At 42.3% G+C, this 19,612-nt stretch overlaps 1 protein-coding gene across 3 annotated transcripts; it reads right to left on the bottom strand.

Moving 5' to 3' along the window:
* Positions 1-9,937: 9,937 nt before the first annotated feature.
* Positions 9,938-15,216, bottom strand: LOC103640983 (disease resistance protein RPM1). 3 transcript variants are annotated; one of them, XM_008664412.3, is made up of 3 exons: positions 14,887-15,216; positions 13,639-13,683; positions 9,938-12,985 (listed from the first exon to the last, which is right to left on the bottom strand). In XM_008664412.3, the coding sequence occupies exon 3, from the start codon at positions 12,953-12,955 to the stop codon at positions 10,244-10,246; it is 2,712 nt and encodes a 903-aa protein (XP_008662634.1). In that variant the 5' UTR covers positions 12,956-12,985; positions 13,639-13,683; positions 14,887-15,216; the 3' UTR covers positions 9,938-10,243. The 3 variants fall into 3 exon arrangements, with proteins under 3 accessions (XP_008662634.1, XP_008662635.1, XP_020401447.1); XM_008664413.3 differs by having other exon boundaries at positions 9,938-13,022; positions 14,887-15,066; XM_020545858.2 differs by having other exon boundaries at positions 9,938-12,982; positions 14,887-15,066.
* Between the last annotated feature and the right edge of the window lie 4,396 nt (positions 15,217-19,612).

Below are 19,612 nucleotides of genomic sequence, written 5' to 3'. Positions count from 1 at the left end.
TCCGCCGTCACACAAAGATCATCTAATTCCTCTGTGGGGAACATGATAGAGGAATTCAGAGATCTTGATAAACTAGGACAGGGGTTTACATCGGCCGATCCTTTGGAGGAGATTGACATAGGAGATGGTAAAACTCCAAGGCCAACTTTTGTAAACAAGACCCTGGAGACCGATCCTAGAGATGAGATGATCGGTCTATTGAAGGAATATTCAGATTGCTTTGCTTGGAATTACACTGAGATGTCTGGATTAAGCCGAGAGATCGTAGAGCATCGGCTGCCTATTAAATCTGGTTTCAGACCTTTCAAGCAGAGAGCTAGAACATTTCATCCAGATCTTCTCCCACGCATCAAGGACGAAATCCACCGGCTGCTAGAAGCTGATTTTATCGGACCTTGCAGATACGCAGAGTGGGTCTCCAATATTGTGCCAGTGGAGAAGAAGGAGTCAGGTAAGCTTAGAGTATGCATTGATTTTCGCAATTTAAATAGAGCAACTCCTAAAGACGAATATCCCATGCCCATAGCCGACACATTAATCAATAATGCATCAGGAAATAGAATTATTAGCTTCCTTGATGGTAATGCCGGATATAATCAGATTTTCATGGCCGAAGAAGATGCGTCTAAAACGGCCTTTATATGTCTAGGCTTCATTGGTTTATTTGAGTGGGTTGTCATGACATTTGGTTTGAAAAATGCTGGTGCTACTTATCAGAGGGCTATGAATTTGATCTTCCATGAATTGTTAGGAAACACTGTGGAAGTTTACATTGATGATATTGTAGTCAAATCGGCTGAGTTTAGTTCTCATATAGCTGATTTGCGCAAAGCCTTTGATAAAATGTGTCGGTATGGTTTGAAAATGAACCCACGTAAATGTGCTTTTGGAGTGTCGGCTGGTAAGTTTTTAGGATTTGTCATCCATGAACATGGTATAGAGATAGACCCTGACCGAATCAAGTCTATTCGGAATGTGGGACCTCCGACCTGTAAGGTCGAGGTACAGAAGTTTCTCGGCAAGGTGAATTATTGACGAAGGTTTATTTCTAACCTAGCCGGGAAGATTGATGCGTTCACCCCTATTCTTCGGCTTAAGAATGATGCCGAATTCACTTGGGGGGCAGAACAGCAAGAAGCATTTGATCTCATCAAAAAATACTTATCTTCGGCTCCCGTATTAAAAGCACCACGAGCAGGAGTACCATTCCGATTATACATTGCAGCTGAGGATAAGGTCATTGGGGCTGTTCTGACACAAGAAACTGAGGGGAAGGAGCATGTGGTGACATCTAAGCCGAAGGTTGGTGGATGCTGAAACAAGGTACACTTTTATTGAGAAATTATGCTTATGCTTGTTTTATGCATGCACCAAATGTAGATGTTATTTACTGTGTAGTCATTGCACTGTTTCTGGTCAAGCCGATGTGATCAAATACATGTTGCATAACCCAATTATGAGTGGTAGAACTGGTAAGTGGGCTTATGCACTCATAGAATATGACTTGGCCTATGAACCATTGAAATCTATGAAAGGCCAAGTCATAACGGATTTCATTGTAGAACATCGGATTAATGATATTCATAAACTAGACATGTCATACCTCACTATTACTCCTTGGACTTTATATTTTGATGGATCGGTTTGCAATGAAGGGCAAGGAATTGGCATCGTACTTGTTTCACCAAATAATGTCTCCTTCGACTTCTCTAGCCGATTGAAAACTTATTGCACTAATAATCAAGCCGAATATGAGGCCCTCCTATTCGGCTTGGAACTTTTAAATGGTATGGGAGTAAAACATCTGAAGGTATTTGGTGATTCTCAGCTGGTTGTCCAACAAGTGTTAGAAGAATATCAATGTTTTGATGGTACTCTAAATAGTTACCTTGAAAAATGTTGGAGCATAATCCATTCTTTTGACGAATTCAGTATTCGGCATATCTCTAGAGTTGAGAATCATAGAGCTAACGATTTGGCACAAAATGCATCAGGTTATCGGATAAAGAGAGGGAAATTTCACAATACTGAAAATCTGATAACCAGTGCAGAGTCAAATCCCCAGGTCGCGAACTGTCCGCGTGATGACGCCGGACCGTTCGGGGTTACCAGGGAAGTTCTCCTAATCGATTCGGCTGATAATGAAGCCGATGCAGGAGATTGGAGGACGCCCATAACTAATTATTTACGAAATCCCAACGTTAGGACAGATAAGAACATTCGGCGTACAGCTTTCAAGTATGTTTTGATGAGTGATGAACTCTACCGTCGAACAGTCAACGACGTCCTGCTCAAGTGCTTGGGCCCAGATGATGCTATATTAGCCATGGCCGAAGTACATGAAGGAATTTGTGGTACCCATCAATCGGCTCCAAAGATGAAGTGGCTGTTGCGAAGGTCTGGTTTTTATTGGCCTAATATGATAGCTGATTGTTTCAAGTACTACAAGGGTTGCCAAGTGTGTCAAAAATTCGGTGACCTACAGTTGGTCCCCGCAGCCGAATTACATCCTATCATCAAGCCTTGGCCTTTCCGAGGATGGGGATTAGACTTTATTGGGGAAATTCATCCTTCATCATCAAAGGGTCATCGGTTCGTGTTAGTTGCCACGGATTATTTCACCAAATGGATTGAAGCCGTTGCTCTGAAGAACATGACGCACAAGGAGGTAATTGAGTTCATAACTGAACATATTGTTCATAGATTCGGCATTCCCCAGACCTTGACTACAGATCAAGGGACTTCTTTTATGTCAAAGGAGGTACGTGAGTTTGCTGAATTATATAGAATTAAATTGCTTAATTCATCTCCATATTATGCTCAGGCCAATGGACAGGCCGAGTCTAGTAATAGGACATTGATTAACTTAATAAAAAAGAAGATATTGGATAATCCTAAGCATTGCCATAAGATTTTGTCCGAAGCTTTGTGGGCTCACAGGATATCTAAACATAGTGCTACTAAAGTGTCTCCTTTTGAGCTTGTATATGGGCAGGAAGCAGTGTTGCCTGTGGAAATAAGTTTGAATGCTGTCAGGTTCGCCTGACAAAATGATCTAACCATCTCTGATTATTACAATTCAATGATGGATAATATTGATGAAGTGACCGACAAGAGGGTGATAGCTTTGGGAGCAATAGAAAAGGACAAAATCATGGTAGCCAGGGCCTACAACAAGAAGGTCAAAGCAAAGTCATTTCAAGTAGGGGACCTGGTGTGGAAGACCATCCTGCCTCTAAGGAATAAAGACCGGAAGTTTGGAAAATGGTCGCCAAGCTGGGAAGGTCCTTATAAAGTAAAACAGGTAATATCTGGTAACGCCTATTTACTACAAACATTGCAAGGCAAGGATTTACCCAAAGCTTTGAATGGGCGTTTCCTCAAGCAGTACCATCCTAGTATGTGGCAAGATGCTTAAGAAAACCGATGTGATCACATCGGATTAAGGTGCTTTTGGTTTGCCTAGCTCCACCAAAAGGCAGGGGGCATATGTTTGGCACCAAAATGAGCACGCGGACGGTCCGGCCCTGAGGCCGGACAGTCCGCGGTCCGGACAGTCCGCGCTTGTAGGCCAGACGGTCCGCGCATGCGCAGAGTAGATTAGGGTTCCGAGTTTTGTGCTATGTTTGTTAGCTAGATTCGCGGAATTAGCTCGGAATCCAGTCGTGTAAAGGGTCCAGCCCCCCTCTATAAAAAGAGAGGTCTACAGCCGATTTGTAATAATCATCAATCGAATCAAACACTTCTATTTCACATTTTATCCTAGGAGTAGTTCTAGTCTAGTTTAGGTTTAGCCTCTCGATCTCCAATTTCTCGCTTCTCTTAGACTCTACGCCGATTAGAAGAGTCTAGGTCGGCCTGCCGAGCCTAGACATCACCTAGGATCTCTCCTCCCCGACGGGGTCCCTCCCGGGAGCGAGATCCAGGCCGCCGCCGGCGACTTCTGCCGCCTCTGCGTACGCACGGACCGTCCGGCCCCCAGGGCGCGGACCGTCCGGCCGTCAGGCAAAGGACTCAGCCCCTGCGCCAGGTCGCGGACCGTCCGGCCCCAGGCCGCGAACCGTCCGCGCCTGACCAGAGAGCACCGCCACGGTTCTTGTTGAGTGTTTGGCGCTCCGAAAAGGCGTCAACAGCTTCTTTCTCCTTTTACCCTATGTTGACGCTTGTTGAGTGCACTTGTCAACAAGGGGGAGAATTTTTGGGTATTTTAATGCTCCCGTCAAGGGGAGAGTTTTGGAGGCTCGAGGAGAATTTCATGCAAGGGGAAGAGTTTTCTGTTTTTGGAGGAACGTTTTTGGAAATGTGCATTTGTGGGAGATTTTAGTGAGTTCTTGTATACACATTTTTATGAGGATGTCTTGCTTTTTGTGAGGCTTTTCAGATGTGCTTCAGGGAGAGACATTTTTCTCAAGGGAAGCCTTTGAGCCATTCAAGAGCTTTTCGCTAGTTGTGTTGAGCCTTTGCCTCTTTCTGGAGGAACTAGCTTTGCTTTTAGCTTTTGTTGGTTTTGGCTGCTGGTTAGTGGTGTTGAGCCCTAATTTTGCCTCTTCTTGAGGACTAGCCTTTCTTGCTTGGTTGTCTTGAGTTATTGCCCCATCTCTTTGGAGACCAAGCTTTGCTCACTCTGGATGACTTGTTTGGCTCTTTTCTTGCTTTTGGTCATTTAGGTGAGCTTCTCTTCTTCATTCTTTCTACTTATAAATGTCCATGTGGTGGTGTTGACAATGCAGTCATCAAGGGGGAGATTGTGAACACAAAGTTGATTGGTCCCTTGTGGTTTGGGTTGATGATGAGTGATTGTCAACGGGTAGCGTCTCGGGTTGAGTCGTAAACTAACCGAGGCATGAATTATTGTGTTGTGCAACCATGTCTCTTGGCTTGTGATGTGTAGGTGTGGAGCACATGTACGGTGGTTAACGATGAAGGTGGAGGTCATGTAGTTTCGTGTCGATGGACCGGGAGCGGTGGTGAAGGACGAGCGCTGGGACTTGACTGAGGGACCAGAGTCACCGGGTGACTAGCCGCAATGGCTGACACCTAGGACACGCACCGGCGCGAGGATGTTGCAAAGCGGGTCGTGTTGTCGGCGTGACCGAGGACTGGCGGGACACGTGTCCAGGATGTGGGGGACGCGCACGAGGTGCAATACTCATGGGATTTGGTGGTTGAACCTCAAAAAATCGCCCAGCAATATGGACGGTGGGTTGTCGATCGAGCTTGGCCTCAAAACTCGGCGGTGGCAGTTCCAACAAGAAGTGGTGGCGGCACGTGGCATCACAGCAAAGGGTGCGTCAAGGCGAACCAACTTCGTGTGGAGCGCATGACCATTGGATCAAAAACCCAGGAGTTGGTTCATTTTTCCCCCGGTGGAGTGGATAAGCTCATGTATCCTAGGGGTACCTTAGTCTAGGTTAATAACTCTCTATAAATAGAGAGGAAGGGTTGTTGTTACAGCCATCTTGGAAGCCACATCTTATTGAGCACTAGTTTAGACTTCCACTTGTGAGAGAGCACTAGTTTTCTGTCTAGTTTTGCTCCTGCCAGAGATTCGCAAATAGTTTTGAACTGCATCTGTGTAATCTGCAACGATTAATCTAAGGAAGGGTGGCCAATAACGCCCACAACGTTTGTTGGCTCTCAATCTCAGTTTTGCTTTGCTTAAGTTTTTTAGTCATCTTGTTCTTGTGTTCTTCCCTTTCCTCTCTTTATGAATTTGTGAAGAACCATCACGTTCTTGTGTGAGGATTTGATTTAGGGATTGATTAGTAGTTAGATACACTTCTTAGATCACTACACATACCTTGTTGATGCAGATTTTGGTTGTGATTCAAGATGAAATCAGTTTGAACTCATTCTAGAAAACTCCATCAAACCCCCAATCAAAACAGAATTTCTAATCTGCGCTATGAGTTTTGAGTTTCTCGGGTTGGTACTTTAAGAATCATCTTCATTCCCCCGCACAATCTTTCTACGAAGTTTGGAGCAATTCTGCATTTTTCAATGCACGACACTGTTGTGGCCCGACACTGTCGGCCAGACGTGTGGCACTTCTTTTGGTTCGCTTAGCTTACCCAAAAGGCAGAGGCATGCGTTGAGCACCATATTAGGCACCTGGGAAAGCTGGACGGTCCGACCCTATGGCTGGACGGTCCGACCCTATGGCCGGACGGTACGCAGGTATGCCCAGATAGTCCGCGATCGTATCAGAACATGTGTATTAAACCCCTTTTTCATGCATTCTTATCCATCTAATCACGTGGATGTTGTTGGGGAACGCCTAGAAATGGGTCCAGACCTCCTCTCTATCTGTAATATATTTATATATATATATAGCCGATTATGTGTACCAACAATTGAACCAATCAATCTATATTTCATTCTTTTACTTTCTTGCCCTATGAGTAGCAGTAATGTAGCCTTCTTCCATCTCAATCTTCACCTCTCTTCGACTTTACATCATTTGGAGGCGTCTTCGGTGGCCTGCCGACCCTAAGACACAACATAGATCTCTCCTCCCTGACAGAGTCCCTTCCAACAGACTATCCGGACACCACGCGCGGACCGTCCGGCTCAGCGTAGGGAAGACCTGCTCCTACAGCAGGATCGCGGACCGTCCGGCCTTAGACCATAGACCATCTGTGTCGCTGTAGAGAGCACCGTCGTCGATATATCTCGTAGTGATTGGCGCCAGATCGGCACCAACAACAGAGTGATCTTATCTAAATAGAAAAAGGTCCAAATTATAATCTCCGTGTTTTCTATCAAAAAATGCGTCCAAGGACTGATTTTCTATTTAGCTTGGGGAGCCAGCTAACAAGCAGCAATAGTAGGACCGGTCTGACTAAGTCTTAAATGGGCCAATATAATTGGGCATGGCATGGACGCATGGTCTAGAGAGGCCGACCTACCAGGTCTCAATCCAGCCAGGTCAGGTACATTGGGCTGGCATGGGAAGGCACATCAAAGGCATGCAAGGGAGCAGGGGGAAGACGCCCTGGCAAGTTAGCTTTAGGTGAACCCGAAAACACAAGCAAAACCAAAGGTGGAACATATCTGGTTATTATAAATTTCATGATATTTGCATTCTATGGGTTGGAGTTTGTTACCTTGATTAATATCTCATCTTGCAGCAAATCATTTATCAAAAGTTCGGGTGTTCCTTTGAATTGCATTCTCAATAAATTACCATCTACAATTTTTTAGCTCTCTTTTTATCTTTTTTCAATGTCAAATTCTTGGAGAAGTGTTGGTCGCCTATTGAAGCTTCTGTAAGGAACCCTGTCCTTTGGGAGACCTCAATGGGGACATAGGTTTTTTTAACCAAAACTTAGTAAAACAAATCATGTCTCCTTATGTTCTTTACCATTTGCCGTGATTTGTTCTTCTCTTTCTCCCCCTCTAAGTTCTCTTGCTTCGACTTTAATTTGAGTCACTTGAGTTGCTCTCTAAGTTAATTTCATATTCATAAGAGAAACAAGTCCAAGATAACTTCTCTCCCTTCCACTACTCTGTGTTGATTATCTCTTACTCTAACCTCTAATTTGGGATTTAGTTTGTTTTAAGTGTTGAATTTTCAGGTGGTGCCTATTCATCCCCTCTAGACAATTATCAATGGTTGTACAACTTGGGATTGTTAACGGGATGTTTTCAAAAATCCAACAATTTCTACATTTTCATATGCATCGTAGCATTACCATTGCAACTTCCATGCTCCAAGTATCCGCTAGTTGTCACTTAATGGGCTGAATCACAACATGGGGGTTAGATGTTCTTGGTGGAGCTATTCTAATCGCTTGACAGCATTGCGGATAGTGTTTCTTATCTCTAAGATACAGTTCTCACATGTGTATAGTCCAATTTTATATTTCTTCTTTTGAGCATGGCTTTGGTATTTAAACGGCCTTGTAAGAGCATCCAGAAGAATAGTTTATGTTTTGGTTAGCATTTCACATTTGGATTTCCACAAAAAGATGAACGCCGGGGGGCGGGGGGGGGGGGGGGGGCGGGGAAGACCTTGACATATGTTTGTAGGCTTTCTATGATGAGTAGTTTTTGTTTTCCCAGTCGTATTACCATACGACACAGTGACCAGTTGCATGTTGCCCTTGAAGCGCGTTAGTGAAGAGCTGAAATGGCCCAAATGCCTCATTTGACATAGGTAAGTGGGTCATGTCCTGATGTTGTGTGATCACCTTTGCTTGCATGAGTGTAATGTCTTTCTCAATGGCATAGGAGAATAACTCAGTATACATTGTAGAGTGATTTTTAGTGTCGCACACATCGTACTCATACCATAATTGAACAGTACGACCATCCTCAATAGTTGCTTTGGAGATTCCTTTGAATGTATTTAGAGTTTTTAGCACATCTTTCCACCAGAAGGACCCCACCTTTTTGCTAGAAGGGACTATTCCAGATTTATAATGGTTATTCCAGACCAAGCTCACCCAAGGTAGCTTATGTGTGTTAAAGAGCTTGTGCAGATTCTTCATCAGCAGGGATTCATTATGTGTTGCCAGTTTGAGGATTCCCAAACCCCCTTGGATTTTTGGTCTGCATGTCAATCGTCATGCTGTCAAAGCTGTCTGAGATGGATTTTTTGCATTGGTACCAGCCCCTCTCCACAGGCAATGTTTCATGTACTTGTCTATGTGCTTAATCACGGAGCTTGGAAGCCTAAGGGTGCACATGTAGAAGGTAGGCAGTGATGAGAAGACTGAGTTGATCATCTGTAATCTACCAGCCTGTGATAAGAATAGGGAAGTTGATGCTATGTGTTTCTCAATTTTCTAGACTAGTGGTAGGAATGCTTCTAGATTGGGTAATTCCATGTAAGTAAAGGCGAAAGTCCCAATTTGGCACTGAAAAGTTCTGGCCAAAATAACCATCTTTTGATCAATCACATTGATGAGATATATATTGGATTTATGATAGTTGACACGAAGACTCATGGATTCAGCGAATGAGTTTAGGATTGCTTTCAGGAAAAAAAGTTGCTTCGGATAGGCTTCCATAACTAAGATAGTGTCATCAGCATATTGGATGATGGGGAAGTCTTGTCCACATGATTGCTGTAGAGGGAGCCTAAGAAGACCAAGATATTTTCCATGTTAATGATGGGTTGCAATAGATCAACAACAATAACAAAAAGGTGTGGAAAGAGTGGGATGCCTTGTCTAACTCCTCTTCTACAGTGGAATGGTTTACCAGGGACACCATTCAGAAGAATTGCAGATGTTCTAGAGTTCATAATCATTTTAGTCAATTTTAGCCACTTGGGGCCAAAACCTTTATGCTGCAGAATAGTATAAATGACCTCGTGCTGAAGTTTATCAAAGGCTTTCTTAAAGTCAAGCTTTAGGATGACCATTTCCTTTTTTTAAGTGCTTACAGAGATGCAGATATTCAAAGGACCATGTCAGCCAATCTTCTGAAGTCTGTTGGCTTGCTTACCAGTTGAATGACCATGTGAAAAGATCTATGACATTTATATTTTATATTTATATTTGTCATATTTTTTTATCATGAAATTTTTATATTTTCTTATTATTATTTCCTTCGGCGTGTTTGTCTGTGCTGTCTATAGCTGCAACAGGCAAAGAAACAATAAAATGCTGCTCTGGACAACTACAGAAGCAGCTAAGAAACGAGCGCGCCATTTTTCATATTTGTGTAATATATTATTTTTCCTTTTCACAGTAAGCCATATAATTGTTAAATAATTATGTTTCAACTTTCAATGGCATATATGATCTCAACAACATTTGTTCGTAGTATGATAAAGCTAAGCCTATACTCGTGGAGCTGAAAAATATGGCTGCAATAAGATTATACATGGACAAGTCGTAATATAAATCAAACTAAAATGTGATTTTATTTTGGATATGAATCATAGAGCGTCTAAAAACTTTGTCAAAAACCTGTTTGGGACGGTTGCAAAACAAATAGGAGTATTAGGCCATTACACCTAAAAAATAAGCATTACACTTATCCTCACTCATTACGTGTTAGTTTTTCATTCATGCATGACTCCACATGTTGTCACTACCTCTCATCACAACCAAGAAAATTATTCAACAAAATATGCATGCTACTATACAGTTTTCTTTGTCACACATAACACAACAAAAAATATAGATGCCCAAAATATAACAACCCGCTTACATGACAATTCACTGGAAATCAAGGAACCACTAAAGAAACTAAAGATATATAATCATTACAAGGACAGGAGAGCTTGTTGTCACATACATTCAATGTTGGCAATGTGCCGAACAAAGCCCTGGCAACTTCCCTCCAGTTCCTCCACGAAATCTGCAGGCATCTTTCGTGCATACAAGTGCTGAAGAGACCTAAGGTATACAAGGCCTTCAGGGACACTTTTTAGATTCCACAGCTCATGAAGTTCCAGGTATGTTAAATTTTCAATGGCGCCATCACTTATTTGAATTGACCTCAGTCTCTCAAGCTTGCCTAGGTAGAGTTGCTTGAGCTTTGGAAACCACCCAGAAGAGAAGATCAAGCATTCCCCATCGTATGCACAGTAAAGATTAAGGTAGACGAGATTTTCCATTTGACATAAGGAACTTAGGGGGTCGTGTGTTAGCTTAGACCAGCGCATTGTTAGGACCTTAAGTTTCTGAAAACCATTAGATACTGGAAAAAGCTTCCCTTCTGCCAACTTGCCGGTCAAGTAGAACTTCTCCAGGTTCTTGAGCGGCCTCAGCTCTTCAAAACTAAGCACTTCGTTACTCTCGCCAGGAGTTGCGACGGCTAGTTTGTTAAGGACAGTCATCTTCCTGATAGAAGCCCAAAGATCTGCATTGTGGCTTTGTATGACTCCAGTAATTCCTAAGCTTCTTAGTTGTGTCAGGTAACCAAGACTTTTAGCCAAATCTTTGTTGACTTTCACCTCTCGAAGAGTTTGCAGGTGCTTGAGACTGCGGATAGTACCACAAATTGATGTGCCATACAAGTCGTCACTCACAGACAAGTGGCGGAGGTTTGTGAGCATTGTTATTTCAGACGGCAACTCCCTCACACGGGCGAACCTGAGATGCAATGTCTCTAGTTTCTTCAGCCTTGCCACTGATCTTGGTACCTTCCTTACTTTAGTACGAGAGCAGTCTAGATGGTGCAGATTGAACAAACAAGTCATGGCATCTGGAATGTCCTCAAGGAGGGAGTACCTGAGGCACAGGACTCTTAACAGTTTGAAGTCCGATGAAGCGATGCTGATCCATGAAAGCGGCACGTGTTTGTCAAACAACAAAAATGAACGCAGATGCTGCGAAGACGGACCTGGCTGATAGATTTGGCCCCCACTGTGCACTGATACACGTTTTCCTACATCGCCAATGTCTGTTACATCTGGCTGGTCACTTACATGACCAAACCTCTCATTTCTTGATATGGCCAGTGTCATCTCTCTAACAAGATCGTGCACCTGGAATCTTCTTGGCCGTGAAAATTCATTCCTTTCCATCACTTGAAACAGTGAACGCCGTGTGAGTTCCTTGAGGTACTCCTCGGCCACTTCTTCCAGTGTAATCTCTGTTCCCCGGTCTTCCACAAAACCTTCAGCTACCCACAGTCTGATTAGACACTTCCGACGTATTTGATAGTCTTTGGGGAACAAGCCACAGTACAGGAAGCAATTCCTCAAGTGGCTTGGAAGATCATTCAAGCTTAGCTTTAGGACGCTCGATACGAAGTTGAGTTCTGGGTTATTTGTCAGTTGCCAATTAAGTTGATTGTAGAAGAGTCTCCACTCTTGTTCCTCCATTTCTCTGTATGACAGAAGGCTCCCTATGGCTACAATAGCAAGTGGCAGACCTTGGCATCTCTCGAGGATTTTGTTTGCCCATTGAACAAGGCCCTGAGGGCAGGTCGGTTCTTCCTTGCCTATCTTTGAGAATGCCTTTCTGCCGAAGAGCTTCCATGACTCCCCCTGTGAAAGAAGGCCAATTCTTATAGTATGGTTCAGCTCAGCTATTGACGCAACAGCTTCTGTTCGAGTGGTAACGATGACTCTACTTCCATAAAGATTCTTGACAAATACTCGATCAAAGAATAACCAAGACTCCCTGTTCCACATGTCATCCAAAACAACAAGGTACCTCTTGTCCTTGAGATGATTCTGGATCCTAGCAACCAAATGTGTACTGTCAGTTGCATCAGGCACATCTTGGATGTGGAGTTCCTTTATGAGCTTGTTCAAAAGGTCTTCGACTTGATAATTCAGTGATACTGTTATCCAGGCACAGCACTGGAAGTTCTTTCTAACTTCTCGTTTTCTATAGATGCCCCTTGCAAGGATTGTTTTTCCTGAACCGCCCATTCCCCAGATGGAGATAACTGCACGATCTGCACCAGCACCATCTATGCATTCTGTCAACTTCTTTACTTCATCTTCGTTGCCTACCATTACACCATCACCATCATCATTCAGGTAGGAAGATTCAGACAGGTAATTCTTACGACTGTTATTATGGCTTGATGATCCACCACCAGGTCCAACTACTGTGATGCCATATCTGTCTTTCAGAACTGTCAAATTTTGTAGGCGTGCTTGCACTTGCTTCAACTGAGAAGAAATGTCACTCCATGCAGTGATGTATCTCGAATGGTGGAACTTCTTCGCCAAGTATCCTGCGTTGTCCAGTTTTCCAAGTAGAAAGGCATATTCATCAATGATGTCCTCGACTTCAGAAGCTATTTTTCTTACATTCTTCAACCATGGTTTCAGAATTTTGTTACTTTCACTGTACGGGTCTGCTTGACTTATGTATGCTTGCATTATTTCGAACTCACTCTCAATTTCTTTCATGCTGTTCTCTGCTTCAAGTAAAATGTTGGCTCCTTTCCCTAATTTTGACTTAATTACACTCAATGCAGCTCCTCCTAAGGTGGTTGCGATTTTTTGAAGCACAACTAGTATCAAACCTTCTGCCATTCTTCTGGCCTTCAGTTATTTCACTCCCTTCTGCATGTGATTTTAAAACTTAGGTAGGTGAAAATACCTGTGAACAAGGCATACAGGTCTAAAGATAAATTCTTTCAAGGACCTGTTTGGGTTCTAGGGACTAATTTTTAGTCCCTTTATTTTAATCCCTTTTAGTCCCTAAATTGCCAAACACAGGGACTAAAAGAGACTAATTTTTAGTCCCTCTATTTTAGTCCCTTTTAGTCTCTGTGTTTGGGTAGGACTAAAAGAGATTAAAATGGAGGGACTAAAAATTAGTCCCTAGAAATCAAACGGTCACTTATTGCTCTCGTTTCCATTTTTAGCATGTTATCTATTTCTCCTACCAGATAATTCAACGTTCACTATATATTCAAGTAGGCAGACAGGTAATGTTCTTATGAGATAGGAACACATATATTAGGGGGTGTTTGGTTTCTAGGGACTAATGTTTAGTCCCTAGATTTTATTCTATTTTAGTTCCAAAATTACCAAATATAGAAACTAAAACTTTATTTTAGTTTCTATATTTAGCAATTTATACACTAAAAAGGAATAAAATGAAGGGACTAAATATTAGTCCCTAGAAACCAAACACCCCCTTAGAAGCACTGGTATGAAGGTATGTTTCGCTCGATACCCTAACATAGGCAAAGAAGTGGCGCTATTCTTACCCTTTGTTCAATGATTGACTGAGCCGTTCAGAACTCCAAATCCACCTACACATAGAAGAAACAAAACTCGTCATGAATATGTATAACTAGCACATCAAGCCGTCAGTCACTAAGCACAGCATGATAGAGCTAAAAGAGAGACATAGAGGAACCCACAAGAGACACATTTGCGAGGACAGAGATTTTGAAGTTATCAATAGCGTAAAAAATGGGAAAAGATTTTTGATTTGGAGTTCGCAAACTATGCATGGTTGTCTCTCAAATAAGACCATACAAAAGCTCAGAGTATCGGGTACAGGCATCATCCATCCAGGGAATATGATAATAGAATGTCTTTACAGGGTACCTAAGTAGAAGGATCTCTGTACTTGAACGAAAAGAGTGGGATGCCTGGTTTTCTATTTTATTGAATTCAACGTTCTGAAATTGAAATTGATTTTTGTTTATTTCTTGGGCTCAAATAAACTAAAATGGAGTAAGCTTGCTGCTTTGGGCTTTCCAATTCCAGAGAAACCAGAAAGCTAAGTATACTGCTTGATCTAAACTTAGCTAAATGTCCAGTCTTTTCAATCACTACACTTGCCTACGATGTTCTGTTCACAACCATATGTCATGGGAACCACTACCACATACAACCAAAGATGATTTCCTGTGTTAAGAATCCTAGATTTTCCTCTATAGAATTTAATTCTAAGAAACGAATTATACAGTTACAATCAGTCTGGTTAACAAATCTTCACAAAGATTTCCTCCTCTGTCAGACTGTCAGTCAACATTATTTGCTACTTTAATTTGGAATCTCAGATGTTGAATCCAAAAGGTCAACAGATATTCTCCTAAATACTGCAGTGAAATAATTATGGAGCGCACGCCTGACTTCTTTTGTTTAGGCCTTTTGAGTTGTTCAGTAGAGTGGGGCGTGACGCGTGATTGTGGTTGTTCCTCTGTAATTCCTTGTACAGTTTATTTTCCTTTCTTTCATCCAATAAAATTTGCGGCAAAGCTTTTACCGTCCTTTCTAAAAAAAGAAATAATTGGAGAAACAGAGTAAAAAACACACATGTTCAGAAAACGAGCAAACACATATCATAGCTTTCTCTGCACAGATGAAATCGGATATTAAGCCGAGTTGATTTGGTGACATGAATCTCAAGTATCCAAGCAGAACTGCTGCTGGACTCGGACGTGGGGTCTCATCTGCTGCTTGCAGGACTTGACGAACGTGTGAGGACCGAGGAGAAACCATACCTTATCTGCAGCTTCAAGCCATGATGGAAACGACAGAAGGCTGAGATGGCGCAAACGTTGAATTGGTGGATGAACGCTGTCCAGCGACGAGAGTGTGTGATGAATGTGAGTTTGCAGTGGAAGGCTAGGGGAAATGAGAAGGCAAGTCATATAAATAAGTCAAAAGCTGACATTTCGCCCAGTTGGCGAAGATAAGCCTATGAGAAGCAATGCAAGGCTGTCAATTAGCTGAACTGTCGCAGTCGTTGCTCGGTCGTTAAGACTGGAACTTGATGAAGGTTGTTGAGAACTATTCTTGACTGACAGATTACACTACTTGCCAACTTGCACCTGCAAGCAACTAGGTCAACTAGATTTAGCTAAGCAATTATTCAGTGTCAAAAACCTGGAATCCTTACACAAAAAGATATAGGAGGCGAATAGATTTATAAAGATCTATAGATTCCCTAATTCAATCCAAAATTTCCTCCCATCCCAGATTTTTAAAATTTGTTCCATCAAAAATTTTCAAAATATTAACCACATCCACTGTTCATAGGATTAAATCGTTTTCTTTTATATTCGGAGGCCCCACCTAACTCATTGGTCCACCCCACGACATGGTCAGCGTAATGGCTCGGCCGTCTTTAAACCATTGCACCTCTTCCCCATTGATCCTTTAGCACTGCTCATTGCCCAACATCCACGCTGCCCGTCCCCATGTAACGTTGTCTCCTTCAGCACCTTTACAGCCCCCACTTCGTTGCTTTTTAAAAAAAATGTACAGGAGGGGAAGCTTCTGCTGTGGTAGATATTTATTAATATAAAGAAGAAAGCGGACAAAGAGCATGAACAGTCGCTCCCAAGACAAACCAGAAGTAAACTAACTAAAGCACAGGGAAAAGAACTATCTGCTATCTATAGGAATTTATAAGCGAGGAGAAAAGAGTTGATTTCTCTTCAGAAAAGCGGTTAGCTTGCAGAAGAGCTTCGGCGCGGAATTCTTTTTCCAGCCAAGGAAAGATGGTCGTCCCCTGTCAAAGATAAAATTGTTTCTTTGCTTCCAGATTTGCCAAGCTGCTATGATAAAGACCTCCATAAAGAATGGTGAACCGTGCAAGTCCTTGGCTTGTTGAAAGGTTGCAAAGAAGTCAATCTGGTAGTTCCACTGACCCCACTTCGTTGCTCGATGACGACAAGGCTTCATCTCTATGAAAAATGATGACGCAATACCTATTGTTTTAGCTACTGCTACCATCGTGCGCACTGCTCGTGTAGAACGTCATGGACACGTTGGGGTAAGCGTGACTACAGTTATGACACTTGGGCCTAGCGCTGCGGGCATAGGGTCCCACAACACGGCGTACCGTGATGGAATAAGTCTTGAACATCTAGAAGACAGCAGTCGCTTTTGACTGTCCTCTGTAGTCCTTTAGCATCTAGAGGACAGCTTGACTGTCCTCTGTAGTCTCTTTAGCATCTAGAGGACAGCAGTCGCTTTTTGACTGTCCTCTGAAGTCGCTTTAGTATCTAGAGGACTGAAAGTCGCCTAGAGGGGGGGTGGATAGGCGAAACCTGAAAATTAAAACTTTATCCCCCAACTAGATCCCTTGATTAGTGGTTAGAACAAGATATAAATATAGGAGTATACAAACTAAGTTCTTGCTTGAAAAGAGTATTGCTAAATAATGCGGGAGAGATAAATCAATACAAGTAATAAGTTATGGAATAACAAAGCAAGAAGTCTTAGATGAGAAGAGCACTAAGTCAAGTTCTTTCTTGCGAAGAGTTGCTTCACTAAAAGGGAATTTTAACTTGAAGCAACACCAAATGATATTAGCAAATAATGGTGCAAGAAAACTTATAGCAAGGGAAAACAAACAAATCACAAGCAAGAAACACAATGGACACGGGTGATTTGTTTTACCGAGGTTCGGCCCTCGAAGGCCTAGTCCCCGTTGAGGAGTCCACTTAAGGACGGGTCTTTTTCAACCCTTTCCCTCTCTCCCCCGATCACACAAGGATCGGCGAGCTCTTCTTCTTCTCAAGGATCACTCTCGATCCCACAAGGACCACCACACTCTTTGGTGTCTCTTGCTAGCTTTTACAAGCCTCCAAAACTTTGGAGGAAGTTCGATGGGAGTCAACACTCAACGCACAAATGAACACAAAGATGTAGCACACACTATCTCTTAATGAATCTCACAAGGCGCTAGGGCTAAACTCAATTGAGTAGCTCTCAATTGCTTGCTCTCTCTTTTGTGGCACTTGTGTTGGTTGTAGCGGACTAAATCTTGTGTATAGGATGGATCAATGAATATATGTGGTTGGGAGGGCTTGAGTATGTCAACTAGATGACTTGGAATGTTGCTTGGACTCCCACACCTTGAAGTGGCCGGTTGGGGTGGTATTTATAGCCACCATCCAATTTTGTAGCCGTTGGAGAAGCTGCTGGCGATGGGCGCACCGGACAGTCCGGTGCACACCGGACATGTCCGGTGCGCCAGCCACGTCATCCTATCCGTTGAGATTTGATCTGGTCGACCGTTGGAGGCTTTGTCCTCATGTGGCACCGGACAGTCCGGTGCCCCTCTGACTTCTGCTCTGACACTCTGAATTCAACTGTACACTTTGCAGAGTCGACCGTTGCGCGCAGATGATCGTTGCTCCGCTGGCACACCGGACAGTCCGGTGTACACCGGACAGTCCGGTGAATTTTAGCGGAGCGACCTCCCACTTTCCTGAAGCTGGCCAGTTCGGAGCCGCTTCACTCTGGAGCACCGGACACTGTCCGGTGGTGCACCGGACAGTCCGGTGAATTATAGTGGGCTGCGCCTGAGAAACCCGAAGGTGAAGAGTTTGAAGGCAATCCTCCCTGGTGCACCGGACAGTCCGGTGCGCCATACCAGGGAGCACTTCGGTTTCTCTTTGCTCCTTTCTTTTGAACCTTGTCTTGTTCTTTTTATTGGTTTTGAGTTGAATCTTTGACACCTGTAGAACATGTAATCTAGAGCAAACTAATTAGTCCAATTGTTTGTGTTGGACATTCAACCACCAAAATCATTTAGGAAAAGGTTTAAAGCCTATTTCCCTTTCAATCTCCCCCTTTTTGGTGATTGATGCCAACACAAACCAAAGCAAATATATAAGAGAATAATTGAACTAGTTTGCATAGGATAGGTGCAAAGATTGCTTGGAATTAAACCAATATTTATTTCATAAAATATGCATGGATGCTTTTCTTTGTTTTTGACATTTTGGACCATGCTTGCACCTCAAGTTTTGTTTTTGCAAATGTTTTGGAAATTCTTTTTCAAAGTCTTTTGTAAATAATCAAAGGTAAATGAATCATAAGATTTGGAAATTTCTCCCCCTGTTTCAAATGCTTTTCCTTTGACTAAACAAAACTCCCCCTAGATTAAATCCTCCTCTTAGAGTTCAAGAGGGTTTTAAGATATTGATTTTTGAAATACTACTTTCTCCCCCTTTTGAACACAATAAGATACCAATTTGAAATTTTCAATTGAACTCATTTTAAAATTAGGGTGGTGGTGCGGTCCTTTTGCTTTGGGCTAATGCTCTCTCCCCCTTTGGCATGAATCGCCAAAAACGGAGTCATCAGAGCCCATTCTATAAGTTGTCTTCCCCTTTGGTAAATAATATATGAGTGAAAGATTATACCAATGTGGAGAGATAGTATGGAGTGATGGCGAAGGGTAGATAATACCAATAGAGTTGAGTGGAAGCCTTGTCTTCGCCGAAGACTCCATTTCCCTTTCAATTTACGACTCAGCATAGTAATATACTTGGAAACATATTAGTCGTAGTCATGGTACGGGAATAATAGGATATATGCATTTGTACCAAAATGAAAGAGATATGATCAAGAGATATGTCAATTAAGCATGATCATAGTTCTATATAATATAGATTTCTCCCCCTAAATATGTGCCTTGAGAGGAATACATATTTTGGCCTTAAATGCCAAGTGCACATAATTAGGTTAATGAGAACAAGTCTATATCATAGAGAAAGTGAAGTGCATTGTGTCATAGTATATGTGTGATGCTCAAGACAGTTTATGCACTAATGAAAGCATGTTGCAAACATTTTAAGCATTTTCCTTTAAAGATTTCAAAGAGACTTAAGGATCATCCACCTTTGGAACAAAGGTAGCTTATCCTCGTTACAAGGTTAAGCTTTAAGCTCTTTGACAATAGAACCACTTCATCTAGTTTTAGCAAAGATGCAATAATGCATGAGTGAAATTTTAAGAGGTTAAACTAGGTATGAAGCAGGGATAAATGCAAAGAACATGCTTTCTCTTCCTTTTATACAAGATGTGCAAAGAGTGTATATAAGAGGAAGATTTTAGGTACATATGTAAATGATAGGAATAAGTTTTACCTGTTTTGTACCTTTACTTGTAGACGCTCTCTTCATTGTGCTTTTGTCCTTAGTCTTGTTTGCTTAAGACCTATGCTCAATGACAATGTGTGAAAATATTTTGCACAAGAGAGAGTTCTTACAACTAGTGATCCTTTTCTAAGTCATGGTTAACATATATTAAGTGGATCACAAATTGTATAAATGAATCATGAATTCTCCTTTTAACTTAGTGCATATCAAGAGAGGTATCGATTGGAAAGAATATGAGGCACTAAGTGTCATTTGATGTTATTCTATGATCAAACAAACAATGGATGCGATCAAGAGAGTAACATATAGGAATTAAGCTTAAAATAGG

The sequence above is a fragment of the Zea mays genome, chromosome 10 (assembly GCF_902167145.1).
Source record: "Zea mays cultivar B73 chromosome 10, Zm-B73-REFERENCE-NAM-5.0, whole genome shotgun sequence".
NCBI classification, from domain to species: Eukaryota; Viridiplantae; Streptophyta; class Magnoliopsida; order Poales; family Poaceae; genus Zea; species Zea mays.
Note: the sequence above shows the minus strand (reverse complement) of the source record. Positions and strands in the feature narration are given on the sequence as shown.

Bases quoted from the DNA above. Each gene is read 5' to 3' on its own strand.
- LOC103640983 (XM_008664412.3), bottom strand. From the start codon at position 12,955: ATGGCAGAAGGTTTGATACTAGTTGTGCTTCAAAAAATCGCAACCACC.